This window comes from Saccopteryx leptura, chromosome 10 (assembly GCF_036850995.1).
Source record: "Saccopteryx leptura isolate mSacLep1 chromosome 10, mSacLep1_pri_phased_curated, whole genome shotgun sequence".
In the NCBI taxonomy this organism is placed as follows: Eukaryota; Metazoa; Chordata; class Mammalia; order Chiroptera; family Emballonuridae; genus Saccopteryx; species Saccopteryx leptura.
The window spans coordinates 14,097,638-14,115,669 of record NC_089512.1 but is presented as its reverse complement, the minus strand read 5'-3'; the positions used below and the strand labels follow the sequence as shown (position 1 = coordinate 14,115,669).

General features: G+C 49.4%; 1 protein-coding gene and 1 long non-coding RNA gene across 4 annotated transcripts in view; one reads left to right on the top strand and one right to left on the bottom strand.

Moving 5' to 3' along the window:
* The window catches only part of LOC136382571 (uncharacterized), a 420,231-nt gene that overhangs the window by 81,161 nt on the left and 321,038 nt on the right, over nt 1-18,032 (top strand). The gene's annotated exons all lie outside the window — the stretch shown is intronic.
* SCN10A (sodium voltage-gated channel alpha subunit 10) overlaps nt 2,254-18,032 on the bottom strand; it is a 97,283-nt gene continuing 81,504 nt past the window's right edge. For all 3 annotated transcript variants that reach the window (XM_066352121.1, XM_066352122.1, XM_066352123.1), the window contains 6 exons: nt 17,579-17,863; nt 16,773-16,843; nt 15,775-15,895; nt 13,352-13,456; nt 7,345-7,615; nt 2,254-3,669 (listed from right to left, as the gene is read on the bottom strand). In XM_066352121.1, coding sequence (XP_066208218.1) covers nt 2,456-3,669; nt 7,345-7,615; nt 13,352-13,456; nt 15,775-15,895; nt 16,773-16,843; nt 17,579-17,863 — 2,067 coding nt within the window. In that variant the 3' untranslated portion in view covers nt 2,254-2,455. The remainder of the gene's footprint in view (nt 3,670-7,344; nt 7,616-13,351; nt 13,457-15,774; nt 15,896-16,772; nt 16,844-17,578; nt 17,864-18,032) is intronic.

Genomic DNA, 18,032 nt, shown 5'->3' with positions numbered 1-18,032 from the left:
AGCCCAGAGAACCAAGTCCAAGAGAGAAATGCTGCAGTTCAGAGTAGCAGACAGTAACTACTTCTATGAAGAGGAAGGAGAATCTAAACTAAGCCATTAAAAGGTTTTTTTTGTTTTTAACTGTGAGATATACACACAGGAAGATATATATGTTTAGCTTAATACATAGCTGTAAAGCCAACACTCATAAAGAGAACCACCAAAGTGAGGAATTAGAACACTTCCGAAGACCCTGATTTTTATGGTAACCAATCCTTACTTTTTTTTAGGCATCCCTAAACAATATATTTAATTTTGTCTGCCTTTGAACCTCATAGAATACTATAGTATATATAGTCTCATGCCTGACTTCTTTCACTCATTGTTGTTTCTTGATTCATCTATGGACTTCTATAAGCCATAGCTATCCATTCTCATTATCGTATAAAATTACATGAACAAATGCACTGCAAGCCCTGGCCCGATAGCTCTGTTGGTTAGAGCATCATCCTGAAGCACAGAGCTTGCCAGTTCGATTCCTGGCCAGGACACATACAGGAACAGATTGATGTCCTGTCTCTCCCTCTCTCTCCCTTCCTCTCTCTAAAATCAATAAACATTTAAAAAAAAATGTACCACAGTTTAATTTATCCTACTGTTGGTGGATATTGGGTTGTTTCTAATTTGGGTTCATTGTGAACCATATTGATAAGAAATCTTGTAGACGTGATCTAGTACATGTGTGCATGGATTGGCCCAGGGTTCATACCTAAAAGTAGAAAACCCGAGTCATGGGTATATGTGTTTTCAACAATTCTAGTAAAGTTAAACTGTTATCCAGGTGGTTATGCCAATTTATACAATCCGGCCATGTGTCAGAGTTCCTGTGTCCAGCTTTACCTCTTTGCCAACCCTTGATAGTTGTTAAAGTCTAGAAGTTTTGCAGATGTGAGGTGGGTCAGCCTCTAGATTTGTAACTGTATAAATAGAAAACCTTACAAAATGATCAAATATATCTCAACAAATTGACTTAACCCTTACTATTGTGGCAGGGACTATCCCAAGAATTAACAGAAGATCACGGCTGTCATTAGGACCTTTTTTGTTCTATGCTGTCATACAAACTCTTTACTCTCCTTCATCTTAAAACCTGCCACATGCTTGTGGCCCGAATACCCTCTCTGGTAACCCATAGTTCATTCACTGCATAAACCCAATTAATCTCTTGGCTCTTGGCTCCCATGATCTTCTATGCTTAGAGCAACGCCTGCTGTATAATAGGTATACATTTGTAGGATACAAATAGGAATAACATTTGTAGGATGAGTTAAAAAGAATATTGGCCATACCTTCTATCTCCCAAATAATTTTTCTCAAAATATCTTTTCTTTTGATTATACTAATTATGAAGTCCTGGCCCAAGGGGAATGTAGAACCCTTCCTCCTTAGAGTCTGACTGGGAGGTGTGGGTCAAGCTCTGGAATACATACACAAGCTGCCTCTCCAGCCCTACCACAGGAGGCTGGCCATCGCTGCTTCAGAAGAGGGAGTGTTTTTCTCACTTAAATTGACAGGGCATCACTGTGTCCTACAACATGAAGTGTGTGTGTGGGGGGGACAATGGAGACCGTCCCTTCTGCTCCCCCTCCCACCAACTTTACAAGTGGGGAAATGGAAAGTCAGAGGTGAAAGAGGTTGGCCCTGGTAAGCTAGGCAATCAATCAGTGGAGGACTCAGCATCAGAAATAGTTCCTGGGACATTGATCCTTCTTGTCCTCCCCAACCTCCCGGCCCCAAGCCCCAAGCTCAAACTGCAGAATATCAGGAATCCTGAAAGTGAAGCAGAAGCGATTTATGACACATCAGTATCATGCACACTGAAAAGAAAAGGGTGCTTTAAGATATACCATTGGTCTTGCCATACCTTTAAAAATATTAATTTTAATGGCTATCTCAAAAGCCTTTCATGACATAGACCACAGGTGTTACCCTGGGCTGGAGCAGTTGTCTGGTGACTCTCAACATGCAGTCATGCAAAATCCTAAATAAGACTGTCGATCTCTATGTGGTGTTTTACAGAGGACAACCTTGGACTTTTAGCAACATCTTTGCCATAGATCTTTAGAAGTTCTGGTCCTGAGAAGTATGTCTTGATAAATGGAATCTCTGGCCACAATCAAAATAATCAAAATAAAAGGACCAAGGATGTTTTCTGGAAAGTCAGGGAACCCATCATCTAATATTATAATTCCAAAGGGAAGTCACAGTGGAGATGTTCCTGGCCCTGACCCTTGTTAGTGAATGGAACCTTTTTCCAAAGGTGGGTACCAACTGCATTCCCTCACCCAGTTCTGACATTGGGACCAGCGGCATGCATTGGTGACGTGGTAGCTAGGTGCCACCTATAGTGGGAAAGAGCTGTCACAGAGCAGAAGGACACATCAGAATAGGACATGTCCATGCTAGAGTGTCCTTACTAGGGTCCAGGGGTAGAGGCTCCCTTCCTGGTAGCTTCACCTTCATTTTGTACTGAGCTAGATGTACTCATGTTGACTTGATCACTAAGGTCTTTAGTGACACTGTCATAGGATGGCGGGAAAGATGTGGCAGATGCAGTTTCTGATTTGTCTGGGAGCCCACAATTCTCATCTCCCATGAATGTGACAAAGTCTTCATCTGGGATGGACACAGCCTCCTCCTCAGCCCTGGGCACGCCCCGGGGGCTGGAGACCACCACGGAGCGGTGCAGCATGTAGCTCCGATAGGCCTTTTGAATGACAGTGGCCGAAATGTCTTCTTGCTTCCACCGGAGGGTGGTGGCTATTGGTTCATAAGATGCCTTTGAAAGATTCGTTGCCATAAACTTCTCTTCCATATTTGCCTTCAGAGAATCCAATTCCCCAGATTCTCCCAGAACATTCTTGGTAAAGGCAAAAAGGATATCCAAACAGTGGATCTTGTCTCCAGGGACCAAGGGCAGGTCCATCTGGATTAATATATTCTGATTGGGTTTGGGGATCCGCAGGGGGCCAGAGAGGGTGTCTGCAAAGTCTGAGAGGGCAGTAAAGGTTATAAACTGGGTGGCCTCCGGGTCGAACTTCTCCCAAGTCTCGTAGAACATGTCGAAGTCGTCCTCGCTCAGGGGCTCGGTGCTCTCCTCCGTGGCCACATTGAAGTTCTCCAGGATCACCGCGATGTACATATTGACCACGATGAGGAAGGAGATGATGATGTAGGTGGTGAAGAAGAGGATGCCCACGGCTGGGCTCCCACAGTTCCCCCGGGAGCCATTGCTGTTGGACAGGTTGGGGTCGCAGTAGGGGGGCCCCGTGTTGAGGATGGGGCTGAGGAGACTGTCCCAGCCCGCCGACGTGGTGATCTGGAAGAGGCACAGCATGCTGTTGGCGAAGGTCTGGAAGTTGAACATGTCGTCGATGCCAGCCTCCCGCTTGACGTGGGGGAAGCTGGCCATGCCGAAGATGGAGTAGATGAACATGACGAGGAAGAGCAGCAGCCCGATGTTGAAGAGGGCGGGCAGGGACATCATGAGGGCGAAGAGCAGCGTGCGGATGCCCTTGGCCGCCCGAATGAGCCTGAGGATGCGGCCGATCCGGGCCAGGCGGATGACTCGGAAGAGCGTCGGGGAGAAGTACTTTTCAAGTGATGAAAGAATAGCAGAGAACACCAGGCCTTAAAAAGAGAGAAGAAATGATCCAATTAGTACTCCCAACCACGAGCCCTGACACAGCTGGCTGTGATCACATTCCCTCGTCTCCGTTCCTGGTGAATCTCCACGTATCTGTCTTCAAGGATCCGGGTCGTCCGAGCCTGGCACAGTTGGCATGGAGTCGGGGCTCAGTAAGTGTTCATTGCATGAGTCCTCTCTCTCAGTGAGTCTCTCCCCTTTCTACTATGTTCTCATCTTTTCCTCCTTCGGGAATCTCTTCTTAGTCAACCTCCATGTTCAAAGCCCTATCATCCTGCAGCACAGTTCGGCTGGAAGCGATTGCCCCATATCCACATACACACAGTCCTGGGTCTGCTTCTGTCTGTGACACAGACCCTGCTCTTCCCTGAGAATTCAGCTTTTGGGTCTTGCCTTTTCCTCCACCCTGGTTCTGTGCTCTGCGAAGGCCAGGACCCCCGTGATTCATCTCCCCATCTCCTACAGTGAAGCTTGACTAAGCTCCTGGCACGTGGTCCTGCGGATAATTGTACAGAGCCTGCTATTAATTATAAGGGGGCCTGAGGAGTTGGGCAGCTTGCTGACAGCTAGAGCTGGATGGGGCTTTGAATGACCAGCTGTCTGCATAATGGCCTTTCTTTGTTTCTTTCTTGTCCAGCTGTGTTTGAAGTCTCTGCGAGGGTCTGGGGATGGGCTTGTCTAAGGTCAGTTACAGCCCCAACTATGAACAAGGTCGGAAAGATGAAGAATGCATATGTCTCCGTATTTTGTATATGACTTGAAGGTTTGTAAAGCTTGGTTTTGGAGAACTGTGAGGACTACTGGGACTGGCAAAGATTAGGCAAGGCCTTTAGGTGAAACATGATTCAAAACCTCTTAGGACAAATGGTGAGGGGTGTGTAGCAAGCTTTCGCTCCTTGCCAGGGTTCCCTTGACCCCTCTTCTCCTACTGGCCTTTTACCTTACGAACATGGGTAGTCACAGTATTGCGTTGGAAGGAGGAAGGACATGGGAGGAGACTTGGGACATGATTATAATTTTGGATTCTCACGTCTTCATGAAAGCCCTCTCCTAAAGTTTACTTTAACTGGGACATTTTCCCATAGTGTGGGGCACATTATGTGTCTATGGAATCTTCTTAGATTCTGCCAGCCAACTGGTGCACATCTACTTCAAGGAAGAATGAGTGTTCATCCTTGTAACATTTAGATACTCAATACATGTTTTGCTGGTGGGAAGGAAGGAAGGAGAGAGGGAGAGAAAGCAGAAGTATAGACAGGTGGAAGCTGTCTTTTACTTGTTTTCTAGATGTTTCTATGAGTGATTTCTTCCCAGTGACTGGTGTAGCTGTGTAGGTCATAGGAACTGGTAGTTAAGGTGTCCACATTATAGAACTGAGCACTTTAACTATATTTTATTTCTATAATACTGATATGGGAAGTCACATAAGCAAGCTCCTTTCTCTAATATAAAATCAAAATGGACTTTAGAGTCTGTCACTTTGGAAGATGAACGAACAAACAAAACAAACATCCTACAAAAATGAGCAGTGGCCCTGGCCAGTTGGCTCAGCAGTAAAGCATTGGCCTGGTGTGTGGAAATCCTGGGTTCGATTTCTGGTCAGGGCACACAGGAGAAGTGACATCTACATCACACACACACACACACACACACACACACACACACACACACACACCCGCCATGCAGCCATGGCTCAGTTGGAGCAAGTTGACTCCAGGCACTGGCACTGAGGGTGGATCCACGGCCTTGTGTCAGGCACTAAAATAGCTCTGTTGCCGAGCAATGAAGCAATGGCCCCCGGTGGGCAGGGTATCACCCGGAAGGGGGCTTGCTGGGTGGCTGCTGGTTGGGATGCATGTAGAAGTCTGTCTCTCTGCCTCCTCACCTCTTACTTAATTAAAAAATATAACAACACACAGCAGCAACAAGAAAATAAAACAAAACAAAAATACATTAACCCCTGCCCCACCCACCCATGGACACACACACACACACACACACACACACACACACACACACACAACTAGACAGAACGCAAGGCTGTATTTCAGCACCAGGGTGGGGAGATTGACTAAATACTGCCAAGTTGTATTTAGATGCTATTAGCCTTTGATGATAAATCAATGGAAAATTAAATCTATAGCTATGCCCTGACATGAAAAGTAACTGAGTCATGCTCTAACAGATCAGGATGTATTTACAATGCAAAGTCAAACTGGTGTGCTGGGATTCAGCTTTTCTAGGGCCAAACTTTGGCTAAACCACACAAAGGCCAGGGACGGTCTCTTGGTTATTGGTGGGAGACTGCTAGTTCATTAGAACATTAGCCTGGTCTAAATTCAGCTGCACCCATTACATCACAGGACTACTGTGAAGATTCACAGAGCCAGTGTTCAGACCTCAGCAGGCACTAAAGGGCGGCGGCTTCATTCTCTACTTTAGCCTCTGACTCTATTCGTTTTCTCTGAGCACCTTCGGTCCCTAAATCCTAGGCCTGCCATTCAACCACACCCAGACTAGACCACAACAGCATGGATCTCTTGGCATTCATTTCTTGACTTTTCTAATCACTCATATTCCTTAAGTGGAGAGTTGCAGTGTTTTTCAAGTACCGGCTGGCAGATCAGTCTGCCAGAAATTTTGTGCTGGTCCGTGAAAGAGTTAACCACCCTGATGTATGAAGATTATAGACCCAATGATCTTAGTTGAATTTGCTTATGCTCAGGGTCGATTTCTGTCCTAGTGGTCCCCAAAATAATTCTCCTGTTTTTACTGGTGCCCATGTGTATAAAGGTTGAAAAACTACTGAATTCTAGAGATTTAATTCCAGACCCTTGACTGAAGAATCTCCTCTGAACAATCTCCTCCTAGACTTTCTGCATTCAGTTGGCAACCCACCTCCTTCTCCAACAAGCATTTTATGATTCACTTCACATTGCACCACCCACTCTCTGACGTGAAGATCATAAGAGGAAGGCCCACGGGAAACTCGATCATCTTAGGTTCTCTGGAGGAGCAATTGTTCCCGATCCGCCCCCGCTGCTCTGGCAACAGCTGTGTACACAGTAGGTGCCCGAAGATACTTCATGACAGTGTGGAGAAGGCCGATGGAACCTCTCCATGGGACTGAGAGGCCCAGGGGCATTTTAAATCTGCTGCTCTTGGAAGGCAGCAAATACGGGGCTCCTCTAATGTATAATGTGTTTAAAAAGTTTGTTCGGCCTAACCAGGCAGTGGCGTAGAGGATGGAGCGTTGGACTGGGATGCGGAAGGACCCAGGTTCGAGACCCCGAGGTTGCCAGCTTGAGCGCAAGCTCATCTGGGTTTGAGCAAAGCTCACCAGCTTGGACCCAAGGTCGCTGGCTCGAGCAAGGGGTTACTCGGTCTGCTGAAGGCCTGCGGTCAAGGAACGTATGAGAAGGCAATCAATGAACAACTAAGGTGTTGCAACGTGCAATGAAAAACTAATGATTGATGCATCTCATCTCTCTCTGTTCCTGTCTGTCTGTCCCTGTTTATCCCTCTCTCTGACTCACTCTGTCTCTGTAAAAAAAAAAAAAAAAAAAAGTTTGTTCGTTGCGTCCTTGGTTTTGAAAGAACAGCCAAAACCACCCCGAGTGGAGGCTGGGTTTCCCCGCCCCCCTGCGATGCCCACTTACTGCCGATGGATAAGATCACCACGATGAGGTCAAACACATTCCAGCCGTTGGTGAAGAAGTATTGCCTCAATGCGAACATCTTCATCACACACTCGCCCGTGAAGACAGCCACAAAGAACTGGTTGATTTTGTTCAGGACTTTTGTCTTTTGTTCACTCTGATCATCCGTCTCCACCATCATGGTGATCATGTTGAGGCAGATGAGGACCATGATGACGATGTCGAAGGTCTGTCTGGTCACGATGTCAAAGACAAAGCCCTGGTACTTGTTCTGAGAAAACAAGAAATGGTACGTCAGGGCCTTTTGGCCAACATAAACCAGGCATCGGAGAGATGGGGCTCCCCATAGAGGGGTTTTTAGAGTCCGTCTCTTCTGTCTCCCTCACACTCCATGTCCAAACAGAAGCCAAGTCCTGTCCAAAATATCACTCTTAGTTGATTCTACCTTGTCGCCTCAATTCCTGTCCTTATTATCTCTCTTGGCCCCATGAAGTCACCACGCACTTTGTCCATGTTCTTCCCTCTATCTGCAATGCCTTTCCAGCCTGTCTCCTGGCTATCAAAATCCTGATAGTCTTGAGGAATCCATCTCTTTGAAGCCCCGCTTCTTCCAGGAAGCTTTCCTTAATCATATCACCCCACATTGCTCAGTCCCTTCTGTGGGTTCCCACATCCTTTACAGTCAGCCTTGAGTTCTAGCAAGTTCATGTGTCCCTCTCTTCTCCCTTACTAGACCAGGAGCTTTCCAATCATATAGGGACCATGTCTTATTTAATTTTGTGTTCCTCTAGTGCCTTACTGCTTACAAAATTATTGATTCAAGGGTAAAGTTAATGGGATAGTGCAACTTATTTCTGCCAATGTTCTCTTAAAAAAATTTTTTTTTTTTAATTTAAGTGAGAGGAGGGGAGATAGAGAGACAGACTTCTGCATGTGCCTCAACTGGGACCATGCTTATAACTGAGCTATTTTTAGTGCCTGAGGCACAGGCTCCATGTAGCCATCCTCAGAACCCAGGGCTGACACACTCAAATCAATTGAGCCATGGCTGCAGGAGGAGAAGAGAGACAGAAGTGGGAGGGGGAGAGGATGAGAAGCAGATGGTAGCTTCTCCTGTATGCCTTGACTGGGAATCAAACGCAGGACTTCCACATGCTGGGTCAATGCTCTACCATTGAGTCAACCAGCCAGGGCACCAATGTTCTTTTTAATCCTGGGGCTGTGCAGGTGTCTAAGCAAATGCAGGGCATGGGATCATGTTTTGGTTGTTTGCATTCTTGCAAAGAGGCAGAATGTCCTGGACAATAAAGAGATCCTTTATATTTCACTATTTTTAAGGTGTTTTTAAAATGTTCCTAGTATGGCCCTCTAGTATTTTCTGTGCTGTCAACTTCGTACTGTTCTGGGACTCCTTGATCTCAACTCCATTCTCCACCCCTGCCTTTCTCCTGCGCTCTGTGGAGCTCACCTACCTTGATCTGCAAACATTTCCTCTTGCTTAGTAGCTGCTCATCCCCCCCACCCTGTATTCCAGGGTTAGGAGGCAGGCCTGAGATCCTTCCCGTTCCCCATCGTCACTTGCAGAACTTTGCTCCTCCTGCATCTTGTAAAGTCCTTCCTCCCTGAAGCTTGTGTCCTCTAGCTAGCCCACCTTTTCACCTCCTCTTCATCGCTGCCATTTACCAACCTCCTGGTCCCTCTGCTTCATCACTGATGAGTGGGGCTCCTGGCCCCACGTGGCCACTCTGGGTTATTATGTCTTAGTTCCTTCACTAAATATCCTCAGCCACCACCTTAGTCTCTCTCCATTTTCACAGCAAAATTTCTTGAGTTTCTCATTTACCCCTCACCCCACTCCAACAGAGCTTTGTGTCCTCTTTCTGCCACCGAAATGGTTCTCGCTAAGATCACCAGTGACCTCCATAATGCCAACTCCAAGGGCACTTGTTCGGCATTGCTTATCAACCCCTCCGCCTTGAAACTCTTTCTTGGTTTTCATCATGCCTTATTTTCCTGGTTATTTTCTTGACTTTCTGGCTGGTTTATTTTTTTATGTTTTTGAGTCTCCTTCACCCCACCTTTGGATGTTAGAGTTCCTCAAAGCTCAGTCCCAGGTACCTTTGGCTTTTCTCCCTTGGCGATATCTCAAGCCTGTGAATTAATACGTGCATGAGTTTTGCTAACTATTTTCCTGAGCCACTAGACTGCAATCACCACGAGGGCAGGGACTTTGTCTCTCCGGCTTACTGTTCTCTCCCCAGTATCTGCATCATGCCTGGCACACAACAGATGCTCAATAAATAGATGAATGAATGGATGATAGAACAGACAGCTCCATTACCCTCACCTTAAATAAGATCATAAAGCCACTCCACGAGGGTGTGATTTAATTTAATTCTGTACAATGGGCGTTTCATAAATGTGTACCATGTGCAGGGCTCTGCAGGAGTGGCTATGAGGGAGGAAGAGAGGAAGCAGTTAGGAGACTCACCAGGGAGTTCCCAGAGGCTGTGAAGCAAGCAGAGGGGAGAAGGGCTGTGACAGAGGCTGGTTCCTACTTTCTGCTCCATGGTGGGGGATGAGTTGCTACCTTATGGGGTTAGAGCAAAGCATCAAACCCAAGTGGGCCTGGTTCTGGCATAACGGCTGGCTCACATCTTTCCTGGAGCGGGAAGGCTATTGCTGAGCCAATGATAGTTCCAGTTCATCACTGAAAATGGTGAAAAAGCAGAGCCCATTCATGACCGCATGACTTCTAATTAAACAGAACAGGTGGTAACATCGCTGAGTTCCAGGCATTGAGTTTGCCCTTGGCCATTCAGATGCTGGGGAATGCAGCAGCTCGCGGCTGCTCTTGGCTTAGCCTGCGGGCAGGGATCACCCCTTTGCAACCCTCGGTGCTCTCAGAGATGATGAAGTGGGTGACTGATGATGTGATATTATACAGGCTATTATTTTTCTATAAAGCAGAGTACATGAAACCTGCTTTTAGTGATTTCTATAGTAAAGAATGTTACAGAATTAAATTTCTCAGTTCTTGTAGAAGCCATCGTCTTTGTTATGTAGTGAAGTGTAAGGTTTAGAACCCGGGCTTCACGACAGGTGCTAAGTGCTATGTTTGCGCACGTGTTCGAGGTCCCTGCATCATCCAGGTTGGCCGTGCTATGATGTGGCACCCACCAGCTGTGGGGCAGAACCCCGTGTGCCAGTGCTCTGAACTGACCTGCCCGACCCATTGGGACTCCTGAGGGAAGAGCAGTCTGGGCCAGCAATCTGGTGCAAAGGAAGCTGGACCTGGGAAGCTGGGCCTTATATGGCAGAGGAAATCTCTCTCTCTCTTTCTCTCTTTTTTTTTTTTTAGGGGTGAGGGTGTCTTTCTTGGCTCTGGACTCTGAGGAGGACAGGTGATCTGGCTCGTGCCACTGGGTGGTATAAGCCAAGATGCTGCCTGCAATAGGGAGGCCAGCCGGGAGCTGGGATGGCCAAGGCCTGTGGGCCCTGGAGGGCAGCCATGTGCATTTGCTCTCGGGCCCTGCAGGATCCCTGAGGCGTTCAAGTCCTGCTTGACTGTCCCAGCCTTGCCTCAGTTATGCTGAGGGGAACGAAAGAAAGAGTGTTTGCCATTCTAGGACCTGAGTGTTAAGGGGAGAGCCATGCTCCCCCACTAAAACTAGTACAGTATTGATTGTTAATTAGGGATACACCTCCCATCCTTAACCGCATCCTAAGGAATGGTGAATCTCAGGAACACAGTAGGGCTATGGTCTCGCTTCCCTGACCCATGTGAAGAGCCACCCCTCAGTGCCAACCTTGCAGGATCTTAACTGTGGCTTAATTAAGAAAAACGGTGATTGTCCAAGCATCAACCGCCACCCCTATTGTAGTGCCTGAAATTCCAATGTTAGGTTCCTACGTTCGTATTAAGATAGTGTCCTCTCCATGGTCCCTTTTTGAAATGAAGGACGCCCTGTCCCAGGGAAACTGTCCTCCTTCAGAGGGCGAAGCTATGGTGGCCTGTGGGATTGCTTGATGAGAGGGGAGAAACTGAGATGTGACAGAGAAGTTGAGTAGTTTGTAGGGGAAGGTTCCAGAAACCATCATAATTTTGTGAAGGGCTGTTCCTAGCATAGAACTCCTTGGTGTCTGGTTCAAATGTGGATTCAACATGGGCCCCGTCCCTAGTCAAGGCCAGCAGGGCTCAGCTGCCTGTTCTTCAGTAAGTCTGAGGATCCGCCTCCTCAGCCCCTGACTTGACCCTGATTGGCTGGGCTCCGCCTCTCACCTGTGTATTTTAACTTTGAGCCTGTTTCTGCCCGTTGTCCTGGTTGACAGAAGGATACTCAATGAACTTCAAGGACTTTCCCTCAGGCTCACCCAAGCCCAGTTATCTTGGTCTTCCGGGGGATTTGAGAGGAAAGTTCTGTCTCTACAGAGGTCTGAAGGTACCATCGCTTGCTTTCTCTGTAACACTCATCAGAATTGAGAAGAGTAATACATTTATGGTCGCTGTTTCCAAGAAAAGTGTGTCAAAGGTCGTAACACCTTTTTTCCTCCTGTAAATGTTTCTAAGACTCTGTGCTCATGAATATTTTAGTAACTTATGCAAATCCCATGCCTTGATTTAGAAATCCTAATGTATGCCTTTCCCATCCATTTAGGGAAAGAAAGGCCTGTCTCCTGGCTGAAGGTCCTTCAGCTCTGCCCTTGTGTGGGGAAGGGCTAATGGGTGGTGCCACGGGCAGTGCCCGTAGTTTTCTTCATAAATGCTGCATCTTAACCACAGAAAGTTTATATAAAGGGACAAGGTGCCAATTCTAGTCGCTGGAGTAGATGGCTCCGAGATTCTTTGGAGGGGTCAGCCGTGTATTCCCAACGGAGAAGCATGCCCATTCCCAAGCCTGTTCAGCCCTTCCCAGCAGGGGCCAACCCTGCTCCTGGCCGAGGGAGGAGGAGACCGCCGATGACTGGCAGCACGTGTGGGTTGGGGGCTGCTTTAACAGCAGAATAAATGCGCATGTCTCTTACAATCTTTGTGAGTAAAGGAATGAAAGTGGAGTATGGCCCTAAGTTTTGGTCAATCCTTAAACACTAGAGTGGGATAACTTTTTCTTTCTTTTTTTTTTTTTTTCCTGAGGCTGGAAACGGGGAGAGACAGTCAGACAGACTCCCGCATGCGCCCGACCGGGATCCACCCGGCACACCCACCAGGGGTGACGCTCTGCCCACCAGGGGGCGATGCTCTGCCCTCCGGGGCGTCACTCTGTTGCGACCAGAGCCACTCTAGCGCCTGGGGTAGAGGCCAAGGAGCTATCCCCAGCGCCCGGGCCATCTTTGCTCCAGTGGAGCCTCGCTGCGGGAGGGGAAGAGAGAGACAGAGAGGAAGAAGAGGGGGAGGGGTGGAGAAGCAAATGGGTGCTTCTCCTGTGTGCCCTGGCTGGGAATCGAACCCGGGACTTCTGCACGCCAGGCCGACGCTCTACCACTGAGCCAACCAGCCAGGGCTAACTTTTTATTTCTATTGTGCCACCTGACCATGATCTTGACAGTCCCAGGATCCGAGGGGGGGGGATGGGTTTTGGCCATTTCTTCCCTGTCTAGCTGTAGGCAGGAGGTAAAATGTAGGTCGGGTAAGGCTGGAGATCCATTGTGACCTAGATCATGATGCACAATCACCCAAATGTTTCATCCCAGGGCTCTAACCACACTGACTGTCACTCAGCCCAATCTGCTCTCGATCTTGTGTGTGAACCCTAAAACTATTGGGGACCTCAGTACTTCCCTGAACAGTTTTGTCTGAAATAACCACAGAAGAAGATATGTTCACTCCATAAGACCTGGGGTTGCTTCTTTTAGACTTCTCACTCTTTGGACCTGGGAACACTCATTATCCTCATCCCTACACTCAACCCAACTCTCTTCCCAAGAGGGCGTGGCCCAGGCCCCTCCCCAGCATGGGCACAGGTTGGACTCGTGGACATGCTCTGCTACGGGGAAGCTCTGGGCTCACCAGGGGCCGGGGAATGGGCTTCTGAGGCTTCTTGGAGCCCAGCTTCTTCATGGCGTTGTAGTACTTCTTCTGCTCCTCCGTCATGAAGATGTCCTGGCCCCCTAAGTAGAGAAGAGGATAGCACACTGTTATTAAAGCAACAGGAACCCCCAGGGATACCCAAGTCATGCTGGAGGGCAAAGACTTCCCAACTTTCTCCCCTTTCTGCAGAAAGACATGCCAAAGGCAGGAAGGATCAAGCAGTGTCCTGCCTAGGTGCCACAGTGACCGAGTCAACGGGACTGAGCCCCGGCTCTGTTTCTGTCTGGGTCTCTGCAACAAAGTCTATTTCTCGTCTCCAGGACCCCAGCGATGCTGCACGGACAAAGGTGGGCAGGGCTTGGGAACAGGACCCAAGGAGAAGTACGTGTTGGTTCAGATATGAGCCTTGAATCCAGCCTGCTCCTCCCAGTCAAATCTGTAGGTTTCTAGACCCATAATCCCTTTTAGGGGCAAGAGTTTCCTTTAGAAACTTCCTTTAGGGAACAAATACCCTGGGACCCAGCCCCTCATTCTCTTTCTGGAGAGGAGGAGTTGAGACTTATCACCTATCCCAGGGTCCTTGGAGACCCCTTAATTGGTTCTCTGCAGGCCTGGCCAGTTGCACTGTCCTCTGCTCTTACAGTGCTGGAAACCCCGCCATTAAAGATGCCTTCCTCCCTTAGGATTGGATGCTAGTGTTTTTAGGGACCCTTTGAACCTCCTTTATTATCAATACTATCACTCAGCCCAATCTGCTCTCAGTCCTGTGCTTTAACTCTCAAACTGCTGGGGAACTCAGTACTTCTCTGAACAGTTCTATCTGGAGTAACTACAGAAGAGGTTCACTTCTTGGCATAATTTTTTAAAAACTTTTTTCCATTGATTTGAGAAATGAAGGGAGAGAGGGGAAAGGAGAAAGAGAGAAATAGAGAAACATCAATTTGTTATTCCATTTAGTTGTGCACTCACTGATTGCCTCACATACATGCCCTGACCGGGGATCAAGCCCATGACCTTGGCATGCTGGGACGATGCTCTATCTACTGAGCCACCTGGCCAGGCCCCCGACATAATTTTAAAGCCTGCCACTTTGATAGCATGTTTGTATAAATTAATCACTGTAGATGCTGGGGAAAGGGGTTGAGATCTGTGGGGTTTGAGAGGAGATTTTAGAAGATTTGTAGACACAGAGGACTTCCTGGGAGAAACCTGTCTGTGGGGACAGGGGCAGAGGGTTGGTGGATATTGGGTGAGGCCACACTGAGACGTCTGGGCAAGGGGTCAGCAAATACGGTTTCTGAGAAAACAGGCTCAGAGAGGTTTCAGAATCACCAGGGCCCGCCCACGCAGCAAGGGGCTGAGCTGGAACGCAGACTGGGCTGGTGTGATGCCGAGGCCAGTGCTGGGCTCCCAGGGCTGGGCTGTGGTCTCCCCACGTGGCCCCTCCTCTCTCAGGACCTAGGTTTGCACAAATCTAAAGCAGTGTCCTTGCTACCTCAGGGGCATGGAGGGTAGGAATTGAAAGGCTAGCAGGAGTGCAGTTTATACGTTTAATAAAAATATGAGAGGTTGTCTGGGATTGGGTTCCTGTTCACCAGAGACAGCACCCATGGAGGCCAGGGGCTTCCTCGCCGTCCTGAGGAAGGTTGGGGCGCTGGCCCTCCCTGAGGCGACCCCGACACTCAGTGCTCTGGCTGTCAGGGCTCCAGACGGAGGCAGCAAGGGCTGGGGCCCTCTGTTTCCCTGTTGATGTTCCCCAAGGGGGTCACCGGAGACACTCTCACCACTCCTGGTCCCAGCCAGGAGGGCCAGGTGCTCTGGGAGAGAAGATGGGGACCCCAGACAAGGTTGGGGGGCAATGGTGATACAGAGAAATGCCACTCTTCCAGCAGGAGCCCGGACACCACACAGAGGTGCGGGCTGCAACTGGGGAGCAAACGCTGGTGCTGGTGTCACAGGTCAAACCTGGGCCCCTGGCCAGGCGTGCAGGGCTGCGAGCGGTGTCAGCTTTAGTCTCCAGGCCAGGGGACAGGAGGTCTAAGGTCGGCCACGACCTGCCGCAGAGGCACCTGGTGCTGGTGTCACAGGTCAAACCTGGGCCCCTGGCCAGGCGTGCAGGGCTGCGAGCGGTGTCAGCTTTAGTCTCCAGGCCAGGGGACAGGAGGTCAGGGGACAGGAGGTCTAAGGTCGGCCACGACCTGCCGCAGAGGCACCTGGTGCTGGTGTCACAGGTCAAACCTGGGCCCCTGGCCAGGCGTGCAGGGCTGCGAGCGGTGTCAGCTTTAGTCTCCAGGCCAGGGGACAGGAGGCCAGGGGACAGGAGGCCAGGGGACAGGAGGCCAGGGGACAGGAGGTCTAAGGTCGGCCACGACCTGCCGCAGAGGCACCCGAACGCCACTTATCTTTTTTTTCTGTTGATTGAAGTTGTCGATTATGACCCCCACGAAGAGATTGAGGGTGAAGAAGCCACCGAAGATGATGAAGACGACGAAGTACAGGTACATGTACCGGCTGGCCTCCCAGCTGGGCTGCAAGGTCGGCTGTGAGCAGACAAGGTGGGGCGTGGGGAGGAGGGGCTGTCTCAGCAGGTGTTCGCCCTGGAAGCCAACCCAGAGCCCAGGACTGGGCACGGGAGGGGACGTTTATCTGGGAGGTGATCCCGGAAGCAGGAGTGAGGGAGGGGGAGAGGAATAGGAGCAAGGCAAAGAAGGGGGTGTTGTGAAGAAAGCCATCGCTATGGGCAACGGGCACTCCATCCCGTGGGGGCCCTCTAGGGAACCTCAGGACTTGACCTCCAAGGGACAGGGAAGCTGGAGCCTTTATGGACAGACTCCCAGAACTTATCTGTGAGGCTTGCCCCTGGGGGCCCCCCCCGCCCTGGGCGGAGGGGCTGCTGAGCAAGCCCTGAAGCACTGGAGAAAGTCAGGTCTCAGAGAATCAGCAGCGCAGAACACAAGTGAACCCAGAGGTGGGCTGGGAGGGTGGGGCGGGGTGTCTGCACTGTCTGTGCAGCGGGCCCGGGTCCTTCCTCAACAGCATCGTTCTCTCCCGCCTGGCTGCCACGAGGGAGGCCGTGATCGTGCCTGAAATTCAATCTCATCCCTCTGTTCTAGCCTAGGTGCCTGCTCCCGCCCCTGCCCAGGAAGTGCCCTCACACACAGTTCTTTATCTAGTACTTTCCCTAAGCAGAGGAAGAGCTTCAGAAGCCTGAGGAGTGGGCATGGAAGGAGAAGAGGCTGGCTCAGCTTAAAGAGCCAGCAGGGAGCCAGCAGGACACTGCTCCAGAGAGGAATAGTGCCAGGCTTCTGGGTGGTCACCTCTTCTGGTCCCAAGGCCACCTTCACTCCAATTCAAATAGGCTGATGAGGGCGGGGCACACAGAGGGCAAGGAGGTAGGCACGGTGGGCTGAGACTCACCTCTCGGGCGTCGACAGCCGCGTACATGATATCCATCCAGCCTTTAAAGGTTGCCTGGAAACAAGGAGCAGAGACTACTCAGTCTCTGCCCATCATCCACACCAGGCTCCGGTTTGATTCACTTATTTGTTTTTCTCATTGAGCATTGGCCCCCTGGAGCCAGTTCTGGCACATCTCTGATCTCCCAGGGTAGGGCAGTGCCTGGCACAGCATAGCTACTCAGGGATTGTTTGTCAAATGAATGCATGGGCAAATGGTGGGATGCAGGAACTTGCGGGTGACTGTATGACAAGTGTACAAGCAATTACATTAACACTTGAATGGATGGAGGACTGAATGAACAAGTGGATGAAGACAAGGGATGAAGAATGAATGAATGAAAGTATGAATGTGGTTGACTGTCATCATCACCATCCTTACCTATCACTACAACAAACTTGAAACATAATTTATCATCCTTGAGGGGATAATTTACAGTAGAAGACTGTACATGTGGCTATACTATGTCTATTTTGTACAAGTAGTGAATTCCAACTCACCACCTGACACAATGCCATGGCAGGCTCATCCTTTTATTCTAGTCTATGAGCCCACATTGGTCTAATGGCACCACTGGGAGATTATACTCATTGGTAAGGCCCTCTAGTCTCATGGTGTAGACTCTAGGACAAGGGAATGACCTTAGCTCACACTGAGTGCTACCCCGTACACAGCATCTTCTGAAAGACCCCAGTCCCTCCATGGTATAGAGCAGCCGAAGAAAAAGACACGGTTGATTTCGAGACTTACCACCTGCAGAAGTGCGAGGTAACCCATTGCCACATTGTCAAAGTTGACCTTCGTGTTGACCCAAAAGAGGTTGCCGGTGTGGTTTTTAAGTTCACAGTCAGATTTATTATTCACAGTAGTTGAAGGCACAAGAGAAAAATCATTATTCGTCATGTTGATGCACTTCCAAAACTTCCCTGAAAAGAAGTTCATGGCCATGATGCTGAAAATGAGCCAGAAGATGAGGCAGACGAGGAGGACGTTCATGATGGACGGGATGGCGCCCACCAGGGCGTCCACCACCACCTGCGGGGAAATGCGAAAGGACCTGCAACCCCGCCAATGGCTCAGCCCTCTTGGCTGGGTCCGACTTCTTTCTACACTCACGGAGGCTGCTTCATGAGCCAGTGGCCTTTGGAAGCAAGAGAAGTGGGTTAATTCGTGCAATAATTCGGGTTTAGGATACTGAGAGTCA